A 15,988-nucleotide genomic window follows, 5' to 3' on the forward strand; every position below is an offset into this window, starting at 1 on the left:
ATGTTTAGCATATTTTGTCATAAAAATACATAAAAAAACACAATCTAAAAAATTTTCAGATTGTTTTTAAAGGAAAAATGCTTAGGTGGCATAGAAAAGGCCTCCAGAGATGCATGCAGCCACAGTATGAAGCTGCAGCATTTATCCAGTGAATATCGATTGCAGTGCAAAAACACATTGCTTGACATAAGTACGGTGGAAAGTGCAAAATACATTTACAAACTTTTGCAACATACAAACTCTTGGAAGAAATTTACAAATAACGAAACACATTTACAACATTTCACACAAATTTACAAGCTTCTTTAGCAAACCATTTTTTTCCCTGTTTGTCAGTGTGTTTCCAAGTTTGTCAATGTGTTTTCAGAGTTTGTAAAATAGTTTTCAATGTTTGTAAATGTGTTTCCAGTGTATCCAAATTTGCCAAAGAATAATACAGAGCAGAAGACGAAATTACAGACGTGATCCACCAGAAGTGTTACTTGTACCAATTGCGGGCGTTCGCCATCGGGAGTCGACTGAATGCAAGATGTACAAATTTCTATACTCTGAAAATAAACATACAAACGATGACAACACTGACAAACTTTGAAAACACATTTGGAAATACACTTATGAACTCAATAAAAATTGTTTCGCGAAAGAAGTTTGTAAATTTGTTGTTTCACTATGTGTAAATTTGTTCCAAGAGTTTGTAAAGTTTGTGATTTATGTGTTTTGCACTTCTCAGCCACCTTACACAACAGACTCAGTCGCACACACTAATCCTCAAAGTGAGGATGACACGGGACGGGATTTCACGGTGCACCGACAAAAACATGCCTATGTGGACGGTATAGTGCTGTTCCCCAAAAATAAATCATAATTAGCTTTGTTTGAAAAATGTGGAATGTCTACTTTGTCTGAGCACACAAATGTTAGCACTATCTAGCATATTGATCTGTCAGCAACAAATGTGGTGAAGCAATATTCAGGGTACGATTCTCCAATTGAGAACAGTCTTGGAGAATAAAATGAACAACTCCATTTGTTATATGACCTAAATGCCAAGCTATGGAGTCTTCTAACAATGAAAAAGCATTCCGGCCTCAGAGTCTCTTACTGACATTGCATATATTGCAATTATCCCAGCGGCATACTGTACGCTTGACAAATACATTTCAAAACAATAATCTCACCTTCATGAAAGCCGTGCAGTGACAACTACAGGGACCAATAATTTATTTACGAAGCAGAGACAGATCAACATCACAAGACTGCTTTTGTCCTTTGAAATTGAGGTATTTTGTTGAACAAACAGTATAATATAACATGTTCTGATTTCCTTTTTTTCTCCACAGTTCTTTCAAGAAACATGTTTGACCAACGGCCAACAAACATTTGAGCTGTCCCTTTGGTGAATAATAGAAATAGACAAAGTGGAATGTTGCGGTTAGATGAAAAACATGTCACAATATGATCCCAGCTGTTGAAGTCAATTGAGAGAGAAAGCTATTTCTTAAATTGAAATCATCCCTCCAACACAATGAATTGTTTTGTTTCTGAATTATTCGCATCTTATTTTGATGAACAAAGAAATGTCTCATCTTTATTACCCTGAGACCATCTGTTTAACAAACACAGCCTTGTTTTCCTGTGTCTGTGGGAGCTTTGCTCAAAGCAAGAAACAGCCGTTATCTGGGTTTCCATGGGAAAATGTCATTAAATGGTGGCATCTTTCATTATCCCAATAAGGTGTTGTGGAGTTCAGACATAATACCCAATAAGTATCTCTTTAATGGCACATATATTTCTAAAACTAAAGTCCTAGTAACACCATTACACTCCAATCACAATATCGGATCACACCAGTGATACAGCTGATCCACCAGACTCTTTTCTCTGTGACTCTCAAGGCAAAATTATTCCTGAAGATGATCAGAGACAGAGTCCTCGGTCCTTAAAATGTGATGAGACATATTTTGGTTAAATCTAAAAGCTGGAAGGTTTACGCAACAGCAGTGTGGCACTATGTTGATAAATTCAGCAATGCATGTTGAAATGAAGACCTTTCTTCTTCCGATTTAGTCATTGGTAGCGCTTTACTAGGTCTTCTCTGCTCGACTCTTTCTATGAGGTCAAGTTCTCACGCAATGCATGTGATATGTGTAAACAAGAGTCAGAGGAGAAGTTTCATGCCCTGAGCTCGATTAACCACTCTGCAATCATCTCAGCTACTTTGCTGCCTGAATCCAGAACAAAGGCATGGCGTAAATGCTCCGTACAGAGTTTGAAGTCTCCTGCAGGAAAGTCGTGCTTGATGTCATGGTAGAACTGGACAGGACACCAGTGATCAGTGGCTCCGTAATAGAATATCAGCTGGAAGAAAAAAGGAGTGTTATTTGTTGAATGAAAAGGTTAAATAAAATAAAGTTAAAGCACCTCATTTTTAGACGCCACACTAGCAGAGACCAGCTGCAGCTCCCCTTCAACTGTTCAAACAGCTTACCTTATCCAGGTTTTTTCTGATGGTCACGTTGTCTCTTTCAAGAACTCTCTTCATTTCCTGCCCCCCCATGTACATGGCATTAGCTTTGAAGACAAATGAAGAAACAGTCAATGATGCATGTGACAAAATAACTGCCAATATAAGATGGACTTCATCAGTGCATGCATCAATGGGGCAAATAGTTGCAAGGTAAAACTACCATAAAAAATGCATCATGAGGTTACAGACAATGTGATTGGAAACAAGCCTGATTGGAAACATGAAAAAGGAAACAGTATGCTGAATGATAACTTAGAGCAGATCAAGTTGTCAGCCAACATTAGCAGTAATCTCACATTTTAACTGTGTTTATCCACATATACATATAATTGAACTATAAAATGTTAAATATTTGTCGATGAAGCAATTTTGACTTCAGTTTAGTGTTAACTCTTTCCTACAGATCTAAAAGTACCTGACCACATCATGTTTTGTACCACTCAGAGTATGTGTGTATTAACCAGAACTACACACATTTAATGCATCAACTTCAGCAGTGACTTTTAGTTTAGTTTAGAGTTGTTGTCATCATTGGAATACAGCACCTCATCCCTGCACGTGTCCTCTCGATGAGTCGGTCACAAACAATTTCTGAAATGTTTGGTTATGAAGAAAAATGAGGGCTTCATTATTAAGGCATCACAATGAGGCATCATGAAGTTAGTGAGTGCATGATGTGTCTCTTTAAATGCAGCAGAGTATGGATGACAGAGGCACAGAGCAGGAGATTGTGTGTGGTTTTTCCACACAGGACTGTAGTGAGATGCATAAACCGTTTATTTTAATGGATTATGACTTCACTGCGATTGTTCAGCCAGCTCCCTTGGTTGGATTATTTCCTTATCTGTGAGGACGGATTAAAGATGGAACAATTGGAAAATACATTTTTGTTTTCATTGATATAAAGGATTCATTTGTGAGATTAAGGACTGGAACTTGGGAGGTTCAGACTTCCTTCGTCTGTGTACAGCAATAGTGGATAGTTAGTTTATGGCACTTGCTGTTAGGTTTTGAAGAGATGTATCAATACTGTTTTGCACGCTGCAGGCGACTTTCCACCAAAGAAATGAACAATGGTGATTGTACGTATTGCACCAAGCATATTCTTGACTATATTCATGACTGCTTACACAGTGGTGCTTTGTTCACTTTCTCAGATGGCAACACATGCTTTTTCCAAAAATACTGCTCCATTATCCGTCCGACTGGAATCTGTGATTATTTTCAGGGGAGTTATGTGAGATAAACCATGTATTTATTTACAAAGTGGTAAGACCACCAGGGAATCCTTCAAAAACAGATTTAAAAATTACCCTTAGCTCCACCTCAAAAAAAAAAGAAAGAAAACAAATGGAGAAAATGCATAAACAAAAACAAAACTATTGCAAACACAAAATTAAGAGAAATTAGTTTGGAAAACTATATTTTCAAGAGAAGATGAAAATATGAATACTGAACACTGAGTTTACATTTGCATTCTATTGTTAGTTGATAGATAGACAGAGTAAATATAGGCCCCATGTGGTCCCTGACCATTTCTGTTCCTGTTTGTAGATTAATAATTTTTAAAAAAGCCTCTCCAACCTGCACAGTCGCCGCTGAGTAATCCCACTGTAGGTTTGATCACATTCTGATCCAAAGAGGGAATACCAGCGAACACCAGCTTTATCAGGCTGCTCTTGAGAGTCTCTGGCAGTAGTGACAGCAGGAAGAGAGGAAGGTAGGCCAAGTAGCGCATCTGACACAGTACAGGGGTCATCACTTTCCCCTGGGGCGTCACAGCCATGCGTTCGATGGTTGGAAACAGCATGATGGCCTTCAAAACCTGTGTAGAAACAGCTATTTATTAAAACTGTCCATGGTTTTGTGCAGGAACCACTGATTGACATGAAGAAAACATTTGCATTGAGAGTGGAATTCATGCCTTCTGTGAGACTCCTGAGAGAGTGAAGTAAGGATGAGATGTAATTTAGAGGAGGGGTTCTTAACCTTTCCAACCTCAGTGCCCACCTTTGTGGAACAGATTCAAAGAGTTGAATTGGTAAGGTCCCTCAAGGTTTAATAACTATATATAATCTACGTGCAGTTAGTGAAGAAATTTGTTGTTCAAACTTAAACCAGTTCCAGAACAAGACTCAAGTCATGTTTATAAAAAAAAAAGACTGTATATGTGATAAATAAAATTATAGGGTAATAAAAAACCCTGAAGATTCTGCCCCAGGAACGAGCGAGCTCTTCACGTGGAAGGGCATCGGCGGTGTTATGTTTTTGGTTTTTCTTTAACGAAAGAAATTGTAAAAGCATATGCAACCTTAATACAGCACAAACTTAAAGTCTTAAAGGACGCAGAGTTTCTATGAGTTCGCTCACATTTCTCATTTTAAACACTGAGTATAATGAGTGAATTCAGGCCTCAGCACACTACATATATCAGCAAGCAGCATGTGTGTCTGCTACGTACGATGTGTGTGTTAGTCTGATGATACAATTACTATGATTATTATTATTATTATTAACTTATACAATAATTATTATTATTATTATAACAGTTATTTCACATACAGACACCTGTACTACAGATATGTTTATATGTTGTGTTGTTCTTTAATCTTGCAAAACAAGCAGTACTTGTTCATTTTGAAGGGAAAAGAAAGGAAAGTTAAAGTGCTCCCTATTATTTTCAACTCTATAATGTAAAACACTGCTAAATGATTGTTTGTCGCAGTAGTTTTTGAAAATTTGAGCAAATTGCAACAAGACAGCGAACAATGATAACCATGCTGATTTCTGTCACAAAAACCATGTTATGAAATCTTCAAACCATTACATCCCTTTCTTTTATTGTGCAGTTAAACTCAACATTTCTGGATTTTTCTTAATTTAGTCAACTAACCAATGTATTTAATAATAAGATAATAATAAGCATGTGTTAATATTAGTGTAAACAACACATCCATTGCATGTCATTATTGCTGCGCATCTTTGTATCTAGGAAATGTAAATACTATATAGATTGGTGTACTGAAGTAACGTACAAACTCAAACAGAACTCTGAAACATCTTCTGTAGATAAGGTGAAAAAAGCCAGGCAAAATAACCACAGATTTTCGTAAGAATACAGGAATTGTTCAGGTCCACATTAAAGAGACAGCAGTAAAGATTATGGAGTCTACAGTATGGTGATATACTTTGAAATAGGATGTTCAAAATATTATAGGACAGCCTTTACATTGCAGTTTGGTCTTGGGACTTGATTTAGCCATGGAAATGAGTCAATATTTAAGAAGCAGCTATCCCTATGAGTAGTTCTGCAGCTCCACACCCTGGAGTCGAGGTTTTCACCAATCACACTGTGGACATTTTTATGAGTCTTGCCTTAAGCTGAGGATTCCTCTTCATCATCTCCAGGATGATATAGCAGCCGATGGAGTGTCCCACCATAATAAGCTGAGTTTCTGTCGGAACCTGCTTCTTCAGGAAGGCCAGCTTGTGGTCTATCTGTCCACTTATACCGAACACATCACTAGCAGCAGCCTGCTGGGCATCTAGACAGGAAGAAGAGGAGGGTGGTCAATGAGTCAACGCTCAGGGAAAAACTAAAAAGGACCCACATCATTTATACAAAACACCAGTGGAATGTTATATTTACTATACCCACATAGTGGCTTTGTATCAAAATGTAAATCCTATATACTGCATATGAGTAAAGTATACAAAATGGTTGCCTCACTCAAAAAGCACTGCTTTACACTTTACAACAGTTTAGGAAGAAGTAGCTCCTCACATACTTGAAGCTAAAGAATCATGAACTAATACAGTGAGTAGATGTATTTCTTTCTGGCCAGGACTGCTACCTTGAACCATATCCATAGAGTCAGGGGGTACACAGTGACCGGCATGACTTATTGCCCAGACCGGGTGGCGGCACTCGAACAGACCGTAGAGTCTCTCCATGAAGGTTTTGTAAAAACCCACCACACCTGGATTACCTGATGAGAAGAGAGGACATTGTGAAAAAAATATTGGTTCTTCATTATTGTAAACTTGAAATCGTTATGTTAAACCAAAATGATTGAATACAGCTCAGCTTTACCTCTGCAAATCTGTAGTGTAAACCTTTTACTTGAATTACTAACCAATCTAATCAATAGTGATCAAAGCTGATAGAGTCACTATGTAATCTCACCAGGAATGACCAGGAAAAGAATCTTGTGTTGAGGGACCAAGCGTGAGGGGCCACACTTGAGAATCTCCGTGAGAGCCCCACAGCAGTACACAAATTCAGTCTGAGCTCCTCCTCTTGCATATGTCGCCATGATGACCTTCACACGCACTGACACAACAAGACAACAGAAACATTACATCAAATACTTTATTTAGCTATGTTAGTTCTGACATTGCTTTCTCTTGGTTTGGCTACTTTAAAATGTTGGAGAGACAATGATTATGTGAGTCATACAAAACAAATTATGCAAGATTTTGAAGGTAAATTAAAATGTAATGGCACTCATCTATGAAGTGCTCAGATATAATTTTACATTGTATTTATTTTAAATTGAATTAATTGTTATTAGGCCATGTGCTATTAGAAATGAATGTAAATAGTTTTGGAAAATGATTAAATGTGCAAATGTATACTGCAAGAATATTATATTAGACAACAGATATTGCATTGGTGATTAATTCAACGTACAATGTTGCCCACAGTATATAGAACGTATAAGAAGCAATGTAATATGTTGTAATTGATGTAATTGTGGCATGCGGATTACAGGAGATTGAAATAAACATGAATTCACTTGTAAGGACGCTTTTGTCTCACTGGGGAGTCATCATGCTCAAAACGTTGTAAACCAATAGTTCACTTCATATTTTCTTTTCTGGATATCATTTCGTAATTGTTTCAAATGCTGAACATGTTAAGACAATCTGACTTAAACGCCAGGGTCCAAAGGTCCATCCACGTCAAAGACCAAAGGCCCAGTCATTATACCTTAACAGAGCAAAGTAAATAATACATTACTACCTAAAACAGAATACGTTTTAATAACGTATAAGATGTATACGTTACATCGATGTGTATCAATAGGACGCAATATTAGGAATATTCATACTCGGTACACGATGTTTCAAACTCTACTCCGATTAATGCTCAACTTAAATATCTAAGGATACTTGCAGCAATTTTACCTCCAGAAAGGATCTTATAGGATGAGCAACTCCCTCATTCTTGTCATTCAATTTAAATGTTATTCCTCCATGTCTTCCGGGTCCCACATAGCTGCTCTCTGATTGGTGGCTTGCTGTATGTCGTGCAATGTTGTCGAAGAACCAACACTTGTAAACCACACCATCTGCTGGTTACTATCGTGTTGTACAACGTTACGCGAAGTATTATGCGTTAAGTTTTCAGAACTGTACGTCGCTGATGAAGAGCGTCTCTAAAACTTCCATAAAAATGTTATTGAATGACACCGATCATGTCATTCAATAAAATATTCATGTCAATGAATATGCTTAACTTTGATCTGGCATAATCCTTGTTGTCATGATTATAGCGTATACTAATACCGCCAATAAATAAATTCATTGAAAATTCAATGATGTTTTTTTTTCTTTCACAGTTCTCGTTGAGGAGGATCATTATGACAGTCAGATTTTTCTGTAGGGCCTTCAGTGCTTGCTCCTTGTAAGCCCTGCTGGTATCTGAAGCTCTTCAGCTCCACAAAGAAGGAATAAAGATTTTTGAATAACTATACATATGCCGTCAGCGGCAACAATAACGAAAAACACCTGGATCCCAACGATTATCCAGATCATTCCCAAAATTGAATTATTTCTTCCTTGGTGTACACAAAAAATAAATTAAATTAAGACAGAAAATAAATCAAAATCAATTAGAAAAAAAGATTTTATTTTATTTTCCACAGCGCAAGGAAATGAGAGGCCGCTACCACACTCCAAACCAGACGGTGGCGGTAATGTACCAAAATGTTATTTGCCAATCGTCATCAAACACAAAGGGTGGATGAAGAAGCAGACGCTCAGCTTGAGCTACAGTGTGAGCAAGATGGCAGTGGCTGTGCGGAGCCTACAAGATCAGTTAGAAAAAGCTAAAGAAGGCTTGAAAAGTGTTGACGAAAGCATACGCAAGCTTACTGGGCGTGATCCAAATGACTCCAGGTGAGTTAAAATTGTTTTTGATGCGAGTAATTTTGCAGAGTTTGACGTCTAAACCACTGGCGGCATGAATTGGTTTCAACATGCTAACAGGCTAACAAGCATGTCGGCTGCGTGCTTGGCGAACATTGCGAATGTGGACCTTATTGTGTCCACAAGGCCTTAAAATGTAAACGGAGTTGCCTATAATACTGGTTCTTTTGATGGAGCGCTTGCGCTGTATTTGGCGCATCGTTGGGCCAAGGGCCTGGTGGTGCCATCCGGGGAGCGATTTTTTGACCACGAGCGGACGTCATTGTTACATTAGTTTGCCGTCGAGTTGTGATGTTTACTCTGTACTTTCTTCCAGACCGGGTCAGATTCGACGTCTGGGGGGTCCTATGGCAGGCCCCGGAGGAGGTAGAGGAAGAGGGTTTAACCTGCTCAGGTAAGTTTTGGAGCCCGATCACCCCCGGCGGTTTCACTTTAACACTCACGTTGACATAAACATCTTGTTTGTGGATTTAGATGTTTATTGGGCGTCAGTTACCAAAGCTCCGCTCCCTGTGAAGGTTTCTTTTTTTTTTGCTTTTGCACAATTCACTGTGCACATTTCTTTCTTTTGGGGACCTGGTCTTAGATCCCTCATGTAATGCAATTTTGTTTTTTTTCTCGTCTATATGTCCTGAAATATGAATTGCTATCTGAATTAAATTACCATTATCACGGTTGCTTGTATTAAAGCTGCCCTAAAGTGATTGGTTTTGTGTGTAACTCATTTGTAAATTCAAATTGAACACGGGCAATCACACAAATAATTTTCATTATTTGTGTGATTGCTGTATGTAATACCATTATCAACTTCCTCAGTCAACAATCCTTATACATCTATTTCGAGGGTCTTAATGCTTGATGTCCATTAACAGGCGTAGTCTCTCTGATATTGGAGGCGGAGGGCCCCCTGCAAAGCAAAGGGACATTGAAGGAGCACTCCTGAGGTTTGTTTAATTTTGTTTTCATAGCATTGTTAATCAGTATTTTTTTTGTCGTGGAGTTCATAAGTCATTTCATTGTTGGATTTTCATGATCTTGTTTTTTTGTTTTTTGTTTTTTTTTTTTACTGCCAGGCTTGCAGGGGATCAACGGGCTCGGAGAGACACGCGACACGACAGTGACGCTGAAGATGAGGACGATGTCAAAAAGGTTTGTAACATTTACTTGTTTGATTACCTGTCTCTAAACCAGTAACACCATTGGACTTTTCTCTACATGTTTTTTTTTTTTCAAATGCCATGACAACCACTCTTGTGTGTTTGAGTGTTAACTTTAAATCCAGCATGTTGAAGATAAAGCAAAACTCTGTCGGTTTCAACTATCAACTACTATAAAAAAAAAAGATTATCAATTCAAGAATATGCAGCGCTTCTGCCGTTTCCCAATTCAGTATTGATTCAGATTCACCCATTGGCCACTAGGGGAGCTGTTGCATGTCATTTGCATTTTAATGGAGAGTAGCTGCATACTACCGTAGAACACCAAAACGCTGGATCATGGAGAGAATCTGGAGGACTGTCATTGAATCATAGTTATAAATGTATTTTTAATACACAAAATAAGAATAATGGCAATTTAATATTTTAAAAAAAAAAGTTTTTAATACATTTCTTTTTTTTTAATTACTGAATGTGGGGCTGCATGTCACAAATATTCACAATGTGAAACATTGTGTGCATGGATCACTGTTGAATAATTGTCAACAGGTAGTCTCATTTGTGTTCTACTTCCTACTGAGTTGACATCAAAGCCTTTGAATTAGAATTTAATTGAATTCATGCTGAACTGAATTACAACCAAAAGAATCTATATCAAGTCGTGAGGTTCTTGGCGATACAAAGTTCAGTTTCACACCAAGTTTTTTTTCACCTTTTTATATAGCCAGCGTTGCAGTCGTCTGTTGTAGCTACCTCCAAAGAGAGAACACGCCGTGACCTCATTCAAGATCAGACCATGGATGAGAAGGGCAAGCAGAGGTATGTTTGGCATGACTTATTGAGTGGGATTTTCGCCTTGAATATGCATTGCTAAAGTGATGCACTGGTCATTGTTCTTTCTTACTCAGCTAATTCGTTCTAATTTTTAAGGAATCGGCGAATGTTCGGCCTGCTAATGGGAACCCTGCAAAAGTTTAAACAGGAGTCAAACGTTGCCACAGAGAAGGTGAGTGCTGCTTTTCTCGATGGTATGTAGTCTCACAGTGGTGTCGTGGCTGCAACAGAATTTAGATTTTAATAGAAAGTTGCATTCAGTTCATGTGGAGGAAAAGAAACCTTCAATAGTTCCTTATTGGAAGGTAATATAGTTTTTGTTTTAACGTTTTCAGCAAAAGCGTCGCTCAGAGATCGAGCAGAAGCTTGAGATTCAAGCAGAAGTGGAAAAGAAGAAAGTGGAGTCTGAAAAGAGAGAGCTATTTGAGGAGAGGAAAGCCAAACAAACTGAGCTGCGAGTTCTGGAGCAGAAAGTGGAGTTGGCTCAGTTGGTAAGAAGACTATATCAATTTTTTGGGCTTAACAATTCAACTAAATGTGATAAAATTACCTCGAACCGTGTCTGTCCCCAGCAAGAGGAGTGGACAAGCCACAATAACACACTGGTCAAATTCATTCGTACCAAGACCAAGCCACATATCTTTTACAAGCCTGCCAAAATGTGCTCCGCAACACAGAAACTCCTCGATGAATCCACCAAGAAACTAAATGGTTAGCCATCAGCTTCGTTTTTTTTTTATTGTCTTGTTATTTTTATTTTTTTAAAGTTCTGTGTTGTTGTTACAGTTGTGTTTGAAGAGCGGCGTAAGGCTTTTGCCGAACAACTCAGCAAAATGGAGCCCCGACCCCGGAGGCAGACGCTAAGGGACCAGGATGGCAACAGACCAGCCACAGGGACGGACCACTTGGCGGAGGGTAAGCCTGCAGGTCAGATAGTCAAGGTGGCAGGTAACCAGGCTGATATAGATATGGAGGAAGATGAGAACCAGGTGCAGATAGAGGAGCCAGAAAAAGTCAGTGAGAGCCAGACATCAATGAAGGTTGAGATTGAGGAACGTGAGGTGGTTGGTGCGGAAAAGAAGGAATTGGATCAGCTAGACTTTGAAGATAAGGAGGCAGAGGATAGCATTGACATCGCTGAGCAGAAAGAACAGGGAAATGAGGCAGAGGAGATGGAGGTTGAAGGCGGAGCAGAACAGTCAGTTGGTAGTGAGGTAGAATCGGACAAAAGAGTAGTAGATGCCCCGAATGATAAAGCCCAAGAGGCAAAAGACTCTGAACTTAGTGAGCATAAACGCCAAGAGTCTGCCAGTCAGGAGACCAGCTCCCCAAAAGAGGATCCTGCAGAACAGTCACCTGATGTCCAGGAGGCCTCACCCAACCAAGAACCTGGAACAGCGATACAACAGGATTCTAAATCTAATCTGGAGTCTGGGGACTGTATAGCCGAGAACAAAGAAATGGAAGCAAAATCAGAGGAAGAAGCAGATCCGAAACCTGAGGCCAGAACTGAAGAGGTTCCGTCACTGACAGCTACTCCTGCCAAAGATGAGGTAGAGCATGTAAGAGGACGGAAGAAGGAAAAAGAGGCAAAGAAACGCCGCACTAAAAGCAACAGCTCTTCGTCCTCTTCGTCTGGATCCTCCTCCAGTGGGAGTTCATCTTCATCCTCTGGATCCAGTCGCTCTTCATCCTCTTCGTCTTCATCATCCTCTTCAAGCAGCAGCAGAGATGATGGAAAGCGCAAACAGAAAGTGTCAGACAGGCAAAGGAAGAAAAGCGAGGTGAAAGGTCGCCATAAAAGAGGAAGTAGTGGAGGAGCAGGAAGGGACCCCAAGGAGAAGAAGAAAAGGAGTGATGAAGGCAGAGGCAGGTCGTCCCGCAGCGATAGGGAGCAGAAGGATAGAGACAGGAAGGACAAGAGACATTAAACTCCTGCAGCTTTCATGTGGATACACAAATTCAGACCGTGCAAATTATTTTATCATATTTCAGCTAATCAACTTGAGTCAGGTGGAATAATGCATCATTTTAGCTTGCTTATTGGCTCACTAGCCCCTTTAACTGTCCGTGGCAGCCAGAGAGGTGTCCCGTCTGACTAGTCTTGGCAGGGCGGTCTCAGCTGCACTGGTGATTGTCAAGGATTTTTGAAATACATTAGTGTCAATCTTGCACCTTTGGTGTTTTTAAAACGTTTCTTTTTTTGTCACACGTAATTCTGTTTTGGTGTTGGCATATCAAACCAGTCAAATTATTGTTAAGGTCTTGACAAATCCTTGTCATTAGTTTGTCTCCTGTAACTTTGAGAACATGTGGTTTGCTCATACTGGTTTTATATTGTTTTGTATCTGGTGATCAGATCCAAAATAAAATTGACTCATAAAACATCCTTGGAGTGACAATTTTCTTTTAATATTACTTTTAACCTGTAATAGTCTGTAGTTGAATTGATGTTGGAGTGCGGATGGATTTCGTGGCCCCTACAATTTTCAGTCATCAATGACCATGTCTGCAAAATACAAGTGCTGAAAAATCACAGTGAGGTGATTCAGTCACTGTCCATCGTGAGTTATTTGGAGGCTAAAGGAGATCAGAAGCAATTGGAAATATGTTATGGTCTCAGGTTCTTACATGTGCTAACACAAATTTTTTTTTACTGCAGATCATATCCGTTTTGGCCTGTAATATATACCCTTTACATGTTAAGAATGACTTGAAAGCAAGTTAATTACAAAAACTTTAATCGATTAAAAACACTTCCAAGAACTCTTCCATTGAGGGATTTGCTATGCTCTTTATCCCCAACACCCATAAATCCAAGACATGTTGCTTCATTTGATGGTCTTGTACTATGGTAGGTCTGCCAGGTCATTTTGCTCAAAGTACCTGTGGAAAAGAATAAAAATGAGCAAAATAATGACCTGAGGAAAGGGTGCAGAATAAACCTTGTAACATATTCTTACTGAGCCTCATGCAGGCCAACGTACAAAATATATTAGTACCTGGCAACTAAACAGATGAGCAAGTTGAGTGCAGGTAGCTTCTCATCCTCTTGGCTTTCCTGCAAAACAAAAACACACAAGTCAAACAGACCAGACGTTCCAACACTAAAAGGCAGTGACGTACTAAGGAGCAACGTAGGTGTGCGCATCTCCTGGCCAACTGTCTGATGCAGGAGTGCGCTTCAGGCAGCAGAGGCTTCTCCAGGCTGGCTAGCAAGGCGAACAACCAGCGACCCTGGAAAGAAAAGTCAGTCGCCTTAACACAGAGCACCACAAACTTGCCTCAACTGTTTGCTGTGTAATGAGCCAAGAAAGCAATCGGCTGTATGGACACTTATTTACGTCGAAAACAGTCAGTCTGTAAATGCAAAAACACGCTTGCAAGTATGGATCAAAGACTGAAGATGTGGTAAGTCATGCAGCGATTTTTAAAATATACATTTTCATCTGGTTATTGTGAGTTTCTACAGCAGACCTACAGTACTATGTGTGGCAGACATAGACATATATATGTACACACACAAACAGAATAATTCCCCACAAACCTCGTTTATGAGAAAATAATAAAAATATTTGAATAAAAACTCACCAGTTGTGGGGTGAAATCTTGTTCTTCAAACCAGCTGGTGAGAATTTCCAGAACCATCAGTACTGTAGACTGGTGAGAGACAGAATTCAGCAAATGATGTCTATGTGGACTTGAAAATATGGTTGGTTTATTTACCTGGCTGAGTCTGCTGATAATGCTCAGTAATGGTGGAAAGCCAGTCTGAACATACACAGAAGGAATTAGACACACTGTAGGAAATATTTTTGATTCATGTACTAATACAACCTTGATGTAGTCAAGACCCGGCTCCATGTTCGCATCTGTGTCGCTGCTTGATGCTTGATAGCAAGTGTTTTCTCCTAAACAAAACTTCTTCCAGCCTTCATCATCTACAGGTTTTGGCTATTGGGAATAATACAAGTTAAAGCATCATAAAGTAAAGTTGAATGGCATGTATACAGTCACTCACAATCACAACGTTGTCATCAAGACTGTGACTGCTCCACTGCTGCCTGTTCTTTGCTATGCTCTGCAAAAAGGAAAACACTGAAACAAATCTAGGCCTTAGTAAAATAAAGTTTCAATCCATTCCTAAAATAATTATTTGATTGTACCTGCGACGGTAATGAATAGATCAAGGGGGACAACTCTTTACCTGTCTGACATCTGAGAAGTTGCTGACTTGCATCTGTTGCCACCTGAGACTAGGGGAGAAACCCGCAGGAGCAGCTTGAAATCCTGCCACCTGAACACAGTTCATCAAAACAGAACAGAGCAAATCAGTGGAATGATACTGTAACTGTCGTGTCATCTAAAAAGAATTGGATTGTCTTCAGATTGTTTTTGTAATACCAAAAATATATCAACTCACTGATATATTTACGGATTGCTTCTTCAATTTCTTGGGGTCGATTTGGGCAACGACCACTTCAGGACACAACGATGCCTCCAACCTGTAGAGCAACGATGAACAATTTTCATTAAATGACGAAAACATGCTTTTCACATGGCTGTTTCATTTAAGCACTAGATCATGGGAAATGCTTCGTCTTCTATCGCGAGCTTCGTCAGTATTGATGTTTGATTTTTTTTTTTTTTTTTTTTTAAGATCTTGAATCGCAATTTAAACAGCAATAAAATCCTATTTTGCTAGAATACAGAGGAACCGTTCACGGTAGTCTTACTGGACTTGACGAAGATACTCCTGTGGGTTTCTCGGCGGCACATTTAGGTCCAGGTCCAAAACATCGTCGTCAAACTCAACAGGCAGCTGCCTCGGCATCAACTCCTCCACATCAGACTTCATGGTAATTCCAAACAAATTCTGACTCACAATGTATCGTTTAGTCCAAATTTATTTCCCTTCGCATTGCCAACAACATGCAAAGAAAGACGCCATGTTGGAAATATGCGCGATATGATGACGTTTTATTTACGCTCCGGTTTGCGGCAGCTCGCTGTTCAATTTTTTTTTAAATACATTCGTTTTATATTTGACCCTTTGTATGAAATGATTTGTGTTAACGATTAAATGCGATTGTGATGCAGTCTTTCATTCAACGGTATCGCATTTTGAGTCAGTTTGGGCTACGCACGTATTCATAGAACTGAAGTTCACGGAACTGCTATTGCATTTGCTGCATCATTTTAAAAATATTTAAATTGCTTTTCGTTTGGTTGTGGATATTTTTTATCGTGTGTCTTC

The 15,988-nt window shown here is 39.2% G+C and overlaps 3 protein-coding genes across 3 annotated transcripts; 1 reads left to right on the plus strand and 2 right to left on the minus strand.

Moving 5' to 3' along the window:
- Positions 1–1,104: 1,104 nt before the first annotated feature.
- Positions 1,105–7,840, minus strand: ldah (lipid droplet associated hydrolase). The gene is made up of 7 exons (XM_053845365.1): positions 7,718–7,840; positions 6,714–6,860; positions 6,382–6,516; positions 5,903–6,072; positions 4,112–4,352; positions 2,489–2,571; positions 1,105–2,358 (listed from the first exon to the last, which is right to left on the minus strand). Exons 2-7 carry the CDS (start codon positions 6,841–6,843, stop codon positions 2,173–2,175), a joined length of 945 nt encoding a protein of 314 aa, XP_053701340.1. The 5' UTR covers positions 6,844–6,860; positions 7,718–7,840; the 3' UTR covers positions 1,105–2,172.
- A 722-nt stretch (positions 7,841–8,562) lies between these two features.
- Positions 8,563–13,106, plus strand: pnn (pinin, desmosome associated protein). The gene is made up of 9 exons (XM_053845234.1): positions 8,563–8,710; positions 9,057–9,134; positions 9,613–9,684; positions 9,814–9,889; positions 10,622–10,716; positions 10,828–10,903; positions 11,067–11,222; positions 11,304–11,442; positions 11,518–13,106. Exons 1-9 carry the CDS (start codon positions 8,598–8,600, stop codon positions 12,660–12,662), a joined length of 1,950 nt encoding a protein of 649 aa, XP_053701209.1. The 5' UTR covers positions 8,563–8,597; the 3' UTR covers positions 12,663–13,106.
- Positions 13,107–13,198: 92 nt separating this feature from the next.
- gemin2 (gem (nuclear organelle) associated protein 2) lies at positions 13,199–15,845 on the minus strand. Its single transcript, XM_053845700.1, has 10 exons — positions 15,468–15,845; positions 15,155–15,236; positions 14,939–15,028; positions 14,753–14,812; positions 14,569–14,685; positions 14,458–14,502; positions 14,323–14,391; positions 13,858–13,968; positions 13,734–13,792; positions 13,199–13,617 (listed from the first exon to the last, which is right to left on the minus strand). The coding sequence occupies exons 1-10, from the start codon at positions 15,587–15,589 to the stop codon at positions 13,581–13,583; spliced, it is 792 nt and encodes a 263-aa protein (XP_053701675.1). The 5' UTR covers positions 15,590–15,845; the 3' UTR covers positions 13,199–13,580.
- Positions 15,846–15,988: the final 143 nt, after the last annotated feature.

This window comes from Synchiropus splendidus, chromosome 16 (genome assembly GCF_027744825.2).
Source record: "Synchiropus splendidus isolate RoL2022-P1 chromosome 16, RoL_Sspl_1.0, whole genome shotgun sequence".
Taxonomy (NCBI): Eukaryota; Metazoa; Chordata; class Actinopteri; order Syngnathiformes; family Callionymidae; genus Synchiropus; species Synchiropus splendidus.